The 12871-nt window shown below is 39.1% G+C and overlaps 2 protein-coding genes and 1 non-coding gene across 3 annotated transcripts; all 3 read left to right on the top strand.

The window, feature by feature from the left end:
* The first annotated feature begins 1222 nt into the window (after positions 1 to 1222).
* On the top strand, positions 1223 to 1734 carry LOC135730883 (small ribosomal subunit protein uS15-like). Its single transcript, XM_065248883.2, has one exon. The coding sequence runs from the start codon at positions 1223 to 1225 to the stop codon at positions 1676 to 1678; it is 456 nt and encodes a 151-aa protein (XP_065104955.1). The 3' UTR covers positions 1679 to 1734.
* Positions 1735 to 5877: 4143 nt separating this feature from the next.
* Positions 5878 to 5959, top strand: trnal-aag (transfer RNA leucine (anticodon AAG)). Its single transcript has one exon. It is a non-coding gene; the product is annotated as a tRNA-Leu (tRNA).
* A 531-nt stretch (positions 5960 to 6490) lies between these two features.
* Positions 6491 to 10926, top strand: snapc2 (small nuclear RNA activating complex, polypeptide 2). Its single transcript, XM_065248819.1, has 5 exons — positions 6491 to 6722; positions 7157 to 7398; positions 7486 to 7659; positions 9046 to 9673; positions 9992 to 10926. Exons 2-5 carry the CDS (start codon positions 7183 to 7185, stop codon positions 10357 to 10359), a joined length of 1386 nt encoding a protein of 461 aa, XP_065104891.1. The 5' UTR covers positions 6491 to 6722; positions 7157 to 7182; the 3' UTR covers positions 10360 to 10926.
* Positions 10927 to 12871: the final 1945 nt, after the last annotated feature.

Here is a 12871-nt window from a genome sequence, read left to right as displayed (position 1 = left end):
TAAAGGAACACACCCACATTTTGAGAATTTAGCTTATTCACTGTATCCCCCAGAGTTAGATAAGTCCATACATACCTTTTTCATCCCCACGCGTAGTGTAACTCTGTCTGACGCACCCCCCGCTAGCTTAGCTTAGCACAACCCTTACGAAAATTAACCATGGTTTTACTACAGTTAAAACCAAAAAACCATGGTAACTGTAGTAAAACCATAGTAACTACAAAATAACCATGGTTTTGACAATCATGGTTTTCAAAAACCATAGTTAAACCATAGTTAGTGTAGTAAAACCATGGTTTTGCTGATAGTAATCAATACACCAAAAAACCATGGTTACTACACTTTTACCACAATAAAACCATGGTTAATTTTCGTAAGGGAAAGACTGGAAGTAAATGACTCCAGCTAGCATACTGCTCCCAATAAGTGACAAAATAACACAAACATTTTCCTATTTTTATGTTGTGATTTGTATAGTCACACCTTGTTCAAAAAACAAGGTCATATGAGACACAGCCATCTTTTAACTGTATACATACAGGGAACTATATTGTCAGTAGACGAAGCACTGCTACATGGGCAGAGTGATTTGCTCGCAGCACCCAAGAAACCCAGTGGTAAGGAGCAGAGAGTTCGCTGAAGGGGGTCGCACACCGAACGCACAGCTCAGAGCAGCACTGCGTCAAGTCGCGTCTAGGACAACTCTGAGGTATCGTACACCGGAAGTGCACATTAAATAGCGCAAGCTTAGTCAGATAGCGTCTACTTCAACATGCAAAATATACGTTAGCAGCCAATGTTAATCGCTAACGATTTGGGACAAAGATGATGTCATTTAATGTTAAACTATGTGAGTGGCGCTCTGTGGCGCGACAGGGATTAGAGCAACTTCCTGAGTCGTAGCTTTGCGCCACGGACAAGCACCACCTGTCGGCGCCGGTGTGCGTATACTCATGGAAAACAATGTGTTTGTTTTTTTAGAACGACGTGGAGCAGTGCGGCGCTGAGCTGCACATCCAGTGCGACCCCCTTTAGAGTCACTCCGCCCATGTAGCAGTGCTTCGCCTTCTGAGAATATAGTTCCTTGTATGTATAAGGTTAAAAGATTGCTGTGTCTCATATGACCTTGTTATTTTTACCCGATGTGACTATACAAATCAAAACATATAAATAGGAAAATGTTGGCGTCGCTTTCTCTTTCCTCACTCTTAAAACCGCAATCATGGTTCATATGCACGCTCCTGGCAAGGGCTTGTCCCAGTCGGCACTGCCCTATAGACGAAGTGTTCCTGCATGGCTCAAACTGACATCAGATGATGTTAAAGAGCATATCTTTAAACTGGCAAAGAAGGGTCTGACCCCTTCACAGATTGGTGTGATCCTCAGGGATTCCCATGGTGTTGCCCAGGTGTGTTTTGTCACTGGCAACAAAATCCTTAGGATCCTGAAGTCCAAGGGCTTGGCTCCTGATCTGCCTGAGGATCTCTACCCCCTCATTAAGAAGGCTGTTGCTGTGAGGAAGCACTTGGAAAGGAACAGAAAGGATAAGGATGCCAAGTTCCGCCTGATTCTGGATAAGAGCAGAATTCACAGGCTTGCCCACTACTACAAGACCAAGAGAGTACTTGCACCCAATTGGAAGTACGAATCCTCCACAGCTTCTGCACTGTTGGCATAAAAATGCAGTTTTCGGACAAAAAAAACTATTTGGATAAAAAAAAAATTTGGGCTTAATTTTGTCACTTATAGGGAGCATTATGCTAGCTGGAGCCATTTACTTCCTGTCTTTGTGCTAAGTTAAGCTAGCAGAGGTGCGTCAGCCAGAGTTACGGCAAGCGCAGGGATGAAAAAGGTATGTATGGACTTATCTGACTCTGGGGGATATGGTGAATTAACTAAATTCCCAAAATGTGGGCGTGTTCCTTTAAACGCGAGCCGGAGAAATTAGTTGATATGCACTAATATGTACCAGAGTAGCTGCTTATGTTGTTAGTAAACATGCTGCATAATGTTTTTTACGCGTTAATGAAAGGGCTTTCTCAGATATTTAAAGGTCCTGTTTTTCCTGATCATATTTTTCAAACTTTAGTTAGTGTGTAAGGTTTCTGTTAGAGCATGAATAATACCTGAAAAATTATAAAGCTCAAAGGTTTGGACTACAGCTCGCTACTTCCCGGTTAAATGATGTCAAAACAAAACTTTCTGTCTGCGTCCGAAACCGACTACTTCCATACTATATATTAGACGAAAAGCAGTAGGCAAGTAGTATGTCCGAATTCATAGTATTCCAAAAGTAGCAAGCGAAAAGTACCCAGATGACCTACTTCTTCCATCAAGATCCCGAAGTGTTCATGGACACTCTTGCTATATTGTGAGCCCCGGGAGAGGAGTTATCCAACAAAGAAGAAGATGGGGGCATTGTTTTATTCAAAGATGCCCGAAAGCGGTAACACGGCTCTATTCAAATGCAAATACATATATTAAACAGTTGTCCCTTGTAGTTAAATTGCGCTAGTTTAACGTCATTCCAATTAACGACAAACCTGTTGTTAAGACGACCTAGGTCACGTGCTGTTTTAACATGGCTATATTCATGAACGTACTGTTTAAACGGTCGATTAGTATCATCTAATTCAGTACCCCTGCTGAAAAAAAACAGCATCAAACCAGCATGGACCAGCATGGGAATTATGCTGGTCTATGCTGGTTTAGCTGGTGGTCACAGCATACCAGCACCAAAACACAACATATGCTGGTATGACCAGCGTGGGATGCTGGTGCTAATGCTGGTTTAGCTGGTGCTAATGCTGGTTTGATGCTGGTTTAGCTGGTGCTAATGCTGGTTTGGTGCTGGTTTAGCTGGTGGTTTAGCTGGTGTTCACTAGCAAACCAGCACCAAAACACAACATATGCTGGTCTTGCTGGTATGCTGGTTTTTTCAGCAGGGAAGCTGCTGTCGAATCACAACACACCAAACCAGCTACACAATCAGAACTCGTTACGTATTTCTGAAGGAGGGACTTCATACAAGAAAGACATCAGGCCCTTTTCTAGGACAGTGGACACAGCGGTAGAGAGATGGTAAAGTAAATTGTGTGGTAAAAGGAATAGGATTTGGGGTGCACGAGCAAGGTTTGTGGACCAACTCCGCTTCACTTCTGTTACCGCGCCCGTTTTGCCGCTTTCCACACATCTCCTATTAAAAAAACAAAACACTTGCGGTTGCCCGTAATGTGTAACGTTTCTACCTGATTATGCAATATGTAATGTCATGCTGGCGCATCATATGGCCAGTGTGAGATAAGAAGTTGTGGTTAAAAAGTGCATATTTAATTTTTCTTGCAGAAAATGACAATCGTTTCTCTAGATAAGACCCTTATGTCTGGTTGCTGCAATTTTAAACTGCATTGGACTGTTGAGGTCCAATAAAGTCTATTAAATAGAGAAAAATCCTGGATGTTTTCTTCAAAAAACACATAACCATCTTGGATGACATAGGGGTAAGTAAATTATCGGTATTTTTTTATAAAAGTGGAATATTCCTTGAATACCATGTGTAAGCAGGGCCCTAGAGACAAAGCCAGTCAGCACACCCCAGAGACTGTTTAACGTAAATCCTAAGGGACATAATAAACAGCTTCTCTTGCTCCGACGATTAAAACAGCAGAGGAGAACGCCTGAGGATTGACTGACTGAGAGGTCACAGAGGGCACCCTGGGACTGTAACCCAGTCTAGGGTGCAGAATTGCTATGCCCAGTCCAGGAGCAAATTCCAAGCAGGGTGGGGTGACTAAGAGGCTGCAGATCCCTTCTCCTTTAAATGACATTTAAGGAGACATTTCAAGCCCCATTTACAAGATGTAGAATAAGTCTCTGGTGTCCACAGAGGTACGTATGTGAAGTTTTAACTCAAAATACCCCATAGATCATTTATTATAGCATGTCAAAATATGCACGTTATAGGTGTGAGCAAAAATACAGTGGTTTTGTGCAGATGAAGAAGCAGAATTATTATAATAAGATCCCCATTTTATGTCACATGAAATCTGAATGACATATTTTTTCATGTGCTTGCAGAGAAAGGCTTAGGCTACCAAAACAAAGTTACAGGGTTCCTCTTTTTCACGTTTTTTGGGTTGGTAAGCATTGGGGACCCAATAACAGTACTTAAACAAGGAAAAAGTCAGATTTTCATGAAATGTCCCTTTAAAGTCGCCATGAAACGGAAGTAGCGATTGCCTTATTTTCCCCGTGGTGACGTATATCCGAATGAAACGGCTTTTGAGATGAAATAAGGCAGGGCTGGATTTGAATTTGTCCATCGAGATCTGATTGGATCGTTTGAAGTTGGGTCGTGTTGCTAATTGCTAATAGCTGCGATCTTCTCCCTGACCCCGCCCACCTGCCATACTTTTGACCGGAAGTGAGAAGAGATCGTTTTGAGGAGGGGAGGAGATTTGCATTTTTGATTAAAGATTATGAGGACACACAAATTTTTTAAAAATAATGAAGCTTACAAATAAGTCATTTGTTAATAATACCACAATATTTAAAATATATATATAGTTTTTCATTTCAATTTCATTGCGACTTTAACAATAGTGGCAAAGCCACTTTAAGGGTCAGAAATGTCTCTGAGGCTGACTATAAGGGCTGATTTCCATGGTCAATATTTATAATTACTATATTAATTTTTTTATCTGTTATGTCAAATACTTACATTTAATAAATAAGTTTAACCAATCAGAAAAATGTTAGACTGTAGATTGTTACCAATAAAATTGGGGATGTGCTGGTATATTTGGCCTATAATTGGTCTCGACAGATTGTATCCTGGCAATTAAAAGGAGTGGAAAAACGTATCATGCTGTGTAATTATTTTGAATTGGGTAAAAATTACAACAAAATTAATTTTAATCACATTATAAGTATGTAATTAAAATATAAATAATTAAAAACTTTAAAACATATTTATTTAAAATTATTAGAAAAGCACATGTTTGCATCATATTTAACCTCAAAGCACCTGCGATGCCACGCCACCCCGTTGAACTCTGGCGCCCTCTAAGGGTGACACTTCATATTTTCATATCTATATAATAAACTAGATCATAATTTAAAAGCGTGGTAATAAAAAATTATTAAAAAGTGTCATGTGTATTCATCTGCTATGTTTAGCATATCTCAGAGAATGTCATGCACATATTTCAGAATAATACTTAATGCTGTTTTCTGGTCACAGTTGCTTTATCTGCTCATTTTTCTCAGATGCTCCATATAACTGTATATCATTAAAATCGTTTTAGTCCTGTTAACTAAAACCACAAACTAATTTGATAACGTGGCTAATTTGTCAACCTGATCTTACAAATTTCCGTGAAATAGTCACGCAATTTTGCTCAGTTTTGCAAATCATGGCACCCATGCACCAGCAGAGGGCAATATTACCACAGAAATAATCGGTTCTAGCTAGAGGGGATACAGCTACGACCAAATCTCGCGAGATGTTGGGTTTTTGGTTAGGTTTGGGCCCAGGATTAGGATAAAAACAGCTGTTCTGTCTAGATAGGATACAGCTACAGCCTAAATCCTATCAAATGTTGGGTTAATGTTTAGGTTTGGGGGTTGCGATAGGTTAAAAGCAGCGCTCATCCGGCAAGATTTCACGAGATTATGACCGTAGCTGTATACCTTCTGGCCACAACCAAACTAATAACCAGGGTTAATGTCGCAAAATGGTGGCATACGTCAATGTATTGTGTATTCAGTATGCTTGAAGTTCAAACATAATTAGAACATAATAGAAATAGAATTATATACAAATGTAGATAATTGTGTGCCTACTTCGGGGGTTAGTTTCCCCGCAGTTAAATAAGGGGTAGCGTGGCCGAGCGGTCTAAGGCGCTGGATTAAGGCTCCAGTCTCTTCGGGGGCGTGGGTTCGAATCCCACCGCTGCCAACAGCTTTTTCTTCTAGGAAGATTAATACTGCTTGTGCTTACAAGTAGTAATGAGGCCAAAACACTGTATAGGCAAAATTAGTCATATTGAGATACAAAAGTATTTAAATGTCCACATGAGGGTGTTGTTCTCAAACTTTTCGGTTTGTGCCCCCCCCAGGTAAAAATGTATGAAATAAAACATTCTAAAACTTAAAAGTTGAATTAAACAAAACATATTAAATGATACAATGCAGTCCGGTGAAAACACTAGAGTTGATAAATTTTCCTGTGAATGTGTTTGAGCGACCTCTAAGTTAACAGGTAATGTTGTGCCAGCGCAAGCCATCTGCTTTATGTATAACGTTAAATGATAAATGACAGTCAACAAACGCTTCAAAATGTATCTTATTTAATTCATACATTTTTGAATGTTAAATACAAAGTATTATTCCTGAAAAGCGTTGAACGTCTGTCGATTGGAAATGTGCAAACGAATTACAGCGTCGTACTTTTTGAACCTTTGTGTGACTCGTAGAGTGTTATGGGAACCGCGAAGGGCCAAACAAAAACGCCTAAACGCGAAACTCGGAAATCGTTGCACTTGCGTTCAACAATGTAACGTTACTTAGTTTTATGCACCTGTTTCATTGATTATCATTAAGTTTAATTGCTTGTAGTCGTTCACGCCATTGACAAGTATTAACTAAGTTATTAAAACTGAATGTAGTCTGTTGGACAACGAGTTACAAGAGCTAACTTACATCGCTGTTCTCTTTCTATAGTAAGTATTGGCCAAATGTTGTAAAAGCAGTGACATTAAGTGCTTTAAGATGTTTTAGTTATTGCTCTGTATATACGCGGCACGTATCAGATATAGCCATTTCTCACTATTTAAGTCGGCACACTTTTCCCTGATTACACTACTGCGCATGCCATGTTGCAGCCTCCTTGCGACCTGTTTGTATGTTCATAGACATCCCTGAGACAGTCCTTGTGCACATTTTATACTGTTTTCTTATGACGTACACGTGTTAATAGTGTCACTGTTTAACACTGATTTCTTAATCTTTCCTAGCTGCTTGAAATCAGTATGAGACTGGGGTTTAATATTTTGTGATTCCCCTAGTATAACGGACATGTACAGCATAGTTTTAGAGTATTTTTTTTAATTGTAAGTGCGCACGTTTTTCAGTTGACCTTTTTTACTTCTTAAAGGAATGTGGGACATCTAACCAGCAACTATGAAGCCTCCATCTCGTCGCCGAACTGAACCATCACGCTTCAGGCCAAAGAGCACTGAGGAAGACCAAGCGGTCATTGTTAGGTCAATTTGTCTAGGATGGACTCGCAAAGAACAGCAGGACTTTCTACAAGGTTTAAAACAGCAGCAGAATTTTGAATCAGAATTAGATCTGACTGTGCTTCAAAAGAAAGTGCCAAAACGTCCTCTCAAAGAGGTAGGCGTATTTCTCCCACCCAGAATTTCACTGAGATTATTAGTGTAGATGTCTTTGTAATGTATAATTGTTGGGATTACTTTTCAGATTGAGGACCTGGTAAATTTATTGAAGTCTCGAGTGCTGCAGACGGTGTTTCTACAGGTCCAGAAACAGAGAAAAGAGGAGCACAAGAATAAAGTTCCAATTGAGATCTGGGGAGAGCTGGTGCAGAAACTCACTGGATCCCATGAAAGCACTGTTTCTGCTGCCTTTTCCCAGGTCTGTGTAAAACCTGTTTATATGTAATGTGTAAGGAGTTACACTAGACATCACAAAGAAACAAGATGCTAGTCTATTAAAAGACTGCCAGATATCAAAATTGAGAATGATTACAAAAATGACTGCATGGCTGAGGTTCACCACAGCCTTCAGTCTTTATATTTGGTATTTCATAAAAAAGTACATTATTCTAAACATTATATGGTCAGATTTGAACAAAAGTGAAATTTTTAAAAGTGCAGATGGCAGTGGTAATATATGCAGGGTATTTTCTAAAAAGGTGCAAAATAAATATCACAGGCGCAACAGCTGATGACCAACGCAATCTACTTTATTTCCTCCAGCAAAAGATAAAATAAATAAAAAAAATCCTCTGTGTTGTGCCACATGCTCTCTGATCTCTGTGATATGCCTCTTCTATTAGCAACAATTGCAGCTTTTTTAAGCACAAAATGATTTAAGATATGCTTTTTTCAGCGTTAAATAATGGTGCAAATACCAGTAATATCACACATGCAAACATTAGTAAATCACATTGTGTGAATCATATAATAATCATAAAATAATCTCCTCCCATACATTTTTCGCCTGAAAGGGAAACTCCTAGAAATGCATGCAATAAGGTCAGTCGCAAAAATAACAGGCCACAACTTTTCAGTGCTAGTAATTATCCACTGCACATCTTTAGTAAATCCTACAAGCTTTAGTCTCAGCTCAGATACTCATCATCATACTTATCTTTATTGTCAGATTTTTTTGCGTGAGTAATTGAATGTGTGGCGTGAGTGCGTGTGAAAACAGGCAAAACACAGCGAAAGTGTGAGAGTTGGCAACTCTGCCCCTAGTCTTCGCATTTAGCATATGCACTAGCAAACCGTTTTTACCGCATTTACATTAAAACATCTTTTGCTTCTAAAAAAACAAGCAGTTTTTGGGACATGATGATCCTCAAGGATAACGTTGTGCTACTTCTAATACCACAATGTTGCTTGAAGTCAAATACTGTCCTTTAGTGCAGGAGTGGGGAACCCTGGGTCCTGGAGGGCCACTGTCCTGCAGAGTTTAGTTCCAACCCTAATCAAACACACCTGAATTTAATTTCCAAGTAATCCTGAAGACTTGAATTAGATTTTTCAGGTGTGTTTAATTAGGGTTGGAACTAAACTCTGCAGGACAGTGGCCCTCCAGGACCAGGGTTCCCCACCCCTGCTTTAGTGTGTCACTTGTGCTCTTCATTAAATTATAGACAACCACATCATACACTATGGAAGTGTCAGGTAATCTTATTTCCTTATGACGTAGCACAACTAGCTCTTTATTTTCTTGACCTATATAGCAGAATAAATATCATTTTATCTCTGTTTGTTTTTCCTCTTTTAATCACAGATGCTTGTGATTGCTGGCACAGAGCCCCGCAGCCTGATAAACTCCATCCCTCCACAGGCCATCGCAATCCAATCACCTACTCGTTCCAGTCATCCTGTTCCATTAAGTGCAAAGCCTAATGCACAGCTTTGCCCTTCCCTTCTGCCCACCACTCCTCTACTAACAGTATTGCCTGGACAGGTTGATAATACCCTTCAAACATCCACTTTAGACATAACCTCAACTACCAGTGCTTCCACCAACTTGGTGGGCTCTACGTTTATTCAACCCGAATCTGTGGAGCATCCTAACAAATTCCAGCTTGAAAATGCATCAACCAGTTCAGCTCTACAGCTTAGCACACCTAAGACACCCACTCAGGAGTCCTCACAGGTGACCAGAAGCCCAAGTCAGCAGAAATATGAACCACAGCCAACAGCATCCGGTCCAAGCACCATATCCACTGCATCAGTATCACCGTCGGTTTCCCTGCCATCAAATGGGCCCAATCCAGCTCACTCAGAATTGTCGGATCAAGATTCCTCACACAGACCAAGAGTGCTGAAGTGCATTGTGAATTTTGACAAGATTTATGAATTTATAAGTGACCCAGACTCTAAACCGTGCAATTCAGCTCTTAGTTCAATGGGTATGTATTGGAAAAAGCATGATTCATATAGCATATTATATTATTACTTATTAATGGTAATTTTTTTGTTTCATTTAAAAAAAAAGTTTTGGTAATTTTTTGGTGTTTTTACGCAATACTGTCAAAGCATTAACGGATACACTCAAGCAGTGATATAAATATAAAAGTAAAAAGAATAATAACAAAAAATGTCATTAAAGTCAGGTGATGGTAGTGATACTATATAATAAGTGTGCAATAAGCAGCCTGTAGTTATTAATATTTTTTTAAACATTTTATCCTCACAACTTTTTGTATTCCATCTGATATTTTCCTCAGAATGCGCAGTGCTGTATGACATGCTGATGAGCCTCCCTGAGGAGCTTTCCTTACTGAACTGCAAGCAACTTCAACATCATCTGCTGCAGGCGCACGAACAGCTCTCTAAACCCGCGCAAATGCCGGTCTCCTTTCCAAAAACTGGCGAAAACATTTCACATGCCAGTGTAGTTGATTCTGCTGAGTTAACAAAGCAACATACAATGACTGCTGGATCCTCTCATTCTCCTGGAGATCCCTCCGGTGACTCATCCGTCACAGAACCACCAAAGAACAAAGACTGGGCCTCAGCCGGCATCTGTCCTCTGAATCCTTTAATGGTTCCAGCAGCTTTGTTAAAAAGACACTCTGTAGATTGTAAGAAATGACATCAGTTTACCTTAATGAATGCTTTAGCCTGATTAATGTGAGTGAGGTTTTACATTGATTTCTATTACATGGTCAGCTATTTTTTTTTATGTATGTTTGTATAAAGTTTGATTTATTCTAGCTCTTTGACTGGTCATTTCAGAATGGCGCCTTTACCAGTTAATAAATTAGCACAAATGAACATGTACTTTCCAAATGAAAACATAATATAAAATTGTACATTGTCTATTTGCAGGTCCGAGTACTGGTTGTTGAAATATTTGTTCACTTTTATTTTTCTTCTGTTTTGCATGTTATGTCATCTGTTTGTGTTTGGATGTGCTGGCAACCGCGATCTCCAAACAGGTCACATTTTGGTTATCATTCCTTGAATGAGTGTAATAAAATGCTAAACAGCACGTGGAAGGTATTGCATAATGGAATTGCATCTTTTCGCAGTCGTCAAATACTTCTGTGTATTATCAGATTTTACCACTACCTGCATTTTCCATTTGGGGTCATTACTTTTCCACATTCTTGTAAGCTGATACCTTAACCTTGTTTTGTAATAAACCTTTACACGTTCACTGGAGCTTCAGCATTTAAAATGTTGCTCACACAGAATAACCTACATTTTATGACCAGTGTTGAGGTTAACGCTTTACGAGTAACATGTATTACGTAATAATATTACTTTTACAAGTAACAAGTAAAGTAATGCATTACTTTTTAAATGTACACATTAATATTTGAATTACTGAAAAGTAACTCGTAACGCAATTAGTTACTTTTTTAAAAGTTATTTTCCCAACACTGTTCGTGACGTGATTAGGTGGGTGCGGGTTTCCTCTGAATTCCTCCAAAGGCATCCATACAATCTAACTAGAAATTCTTAATTGCCTGTAGGCTGAGGGTGAATGTGTTTGTATTTGTTTGATGGACTGGCCACCTGATTGCTTGAGTTAGCTGGAATTGGATTTAGCGTTCCCTCGTGACCCTATGAGAAAAAGAGCATGGATGTATGATTACATTTTTCTTTGAACAGCTAGTTTACTTGGGTTTTTTAATGAAGTTTATTTAACTAAGTTCGGGAGGAGCATGGTCATGTGATCCAACCAATCAGTGCAAAGAGGTGCCTATAAATAGCAGTCCCTCACCTCTGTCCCGTGACAGATTTTTTGCAGCATCCCTCCTCCACCCCATCACCTCACTCTCATCTAGATTAATTAATCACAGTTAAAGAGAGGGGAGAACTCTGGGTTCGGGCTAAAATTCTGAGCTCGGAGCCCTCTCTTAGGACAGCACGCCAAATATGCTTTATCTCATTCTCTATCGATTACATGTTAATGTGAACTCGTGAAATTCCCCTTTGACACAGAGCTGTCAATTTTAAGACTTTAGCAGTAACAACATAAACAAATGGCTTTCATGGAACAAAGGTAACTTCCGGTAAACTCCGCAAATTATAACAATATTTATTATTATTAGTCCTTTAAGAGTAGTTCATTTATTTCTGATAACAAGCAAAATAAACAACAAGTAGATAACCGTAGTTCATATTTCATAGCTAAAGCGAATAAAAACGACACTGAGCTAACGTTACTCCCTTCACATAATGGTTATAGATGATTGCCGTCTTTCCTCGTCTTTAGGAAACCAAAACATTTGTTATTTTCGATGAGGTATTTGTATTTTCGAGGTATTTGGTATTTGTTTATGAGTTCAGTTTAGCCAGTTTAGTCAGACCATTAAACAACGAAGAACGAAAGTTCCGACCAGACGCGTAACCGCGACAACGGACATGCGTCTGATTAAACGGTCTATACTCAAGTTTGATATATAATTTATTTTAATAATATTCTATTTGAAAATTAATCACCCACATAGGTTTCGGTTAAAAATAATTTTTTTACCAACAGTTTTGTTGTTGAAGGTAAATCCAGAAATAGAGCCGTTTCATTGGACGCACATTTGTTGCCTGCCGCGGTTGCGCGCCTGGCCTGAAGTTAACTTAAGTGGCCGGTTGCATAAACATAGCCATGATGTTAAGATTGTGTCTTAAGAATGAGTCTGACTAACTACCAATTAATTAGGGCTAATCAGTCTTATTATTTGGATTTAAATTAGACCAATCTACCTTTCAATGTAACATACTTAAAACAGTTATGATCAGTTTTGAAGAAAAAAAATTCATGACTTTAAAGACTAGTCTTAAAGGTTTATGCAACTGGCAGGTCTGTGTCTGTCTAGCGACTAAACTTACGTGTGAAACAAATACCTCGTGTATGTTTTGGTTTTCAAAAAACGAGGGAAAACAGTGAGCATGGCTCATCAGGCAAGCAGTTTAAGGAAGTTATTTTCTGTAGCTCACAGTAACGTTAGCTCAGTGTAATGGTTAATACAATTTAGGTATGATTTGAACTAAATTTACTGGTTATTCATTTTGCTTGTTGTCAGACATAATCTACGAATCTAATCTTTCTCAATCCGAAGGCTGCGCAGTCGTAAATTGTTATATGCTTATGACTTGCG

This window comes from Paramisgurnus dabryanus, chromosome 2, assembly GCF_030506205.2.
Source record: "Paramisgurnus dabryanus chromosome 2, PD_genome_1.1, whole genome shotgun sequence".
NCBI lineage: Eukaryota > Metazoa > Chordata > Actinopteri > Cypriniformes > Cobitidae > Paramisgurnus > Paramisgurnus dabryanus.
Note: the sequence above shows the minus strand (reverse complement) of the source record. Positions and strands in the feature narration are given on the sequence as shown.

Coding starts and splice junctions, on each gene's coding strand:
- snapc2 (XM_065248819.1), top strand. CDS start 7,183: ATGAAGCCTCCATCTCGTCGCCGAACTGAACCATCACGCTTCAGGCCA. Junction 7,399..7,485: donor CAAAACGTCCTCTCAAAGAG/GTAGGCGTATTT, acceptor ATTACTTTTCAG/ATTGAGGACCTGGTAAATTT. Junction 7,660..9,045: donor TTTCTGCTGCCTTTTCCCAG/GTCTGTGTAAAA, acceptor TTTTAATCACAG/ATGCTTGTGATTGCTGGCAC.
- LOC135730883 (XM_065248883.2), top strand. CDS start 1,223: ATGGTTCATATGCACGCTCCTGGCAAGGGCTTGTCCCAGTCGGCACTG.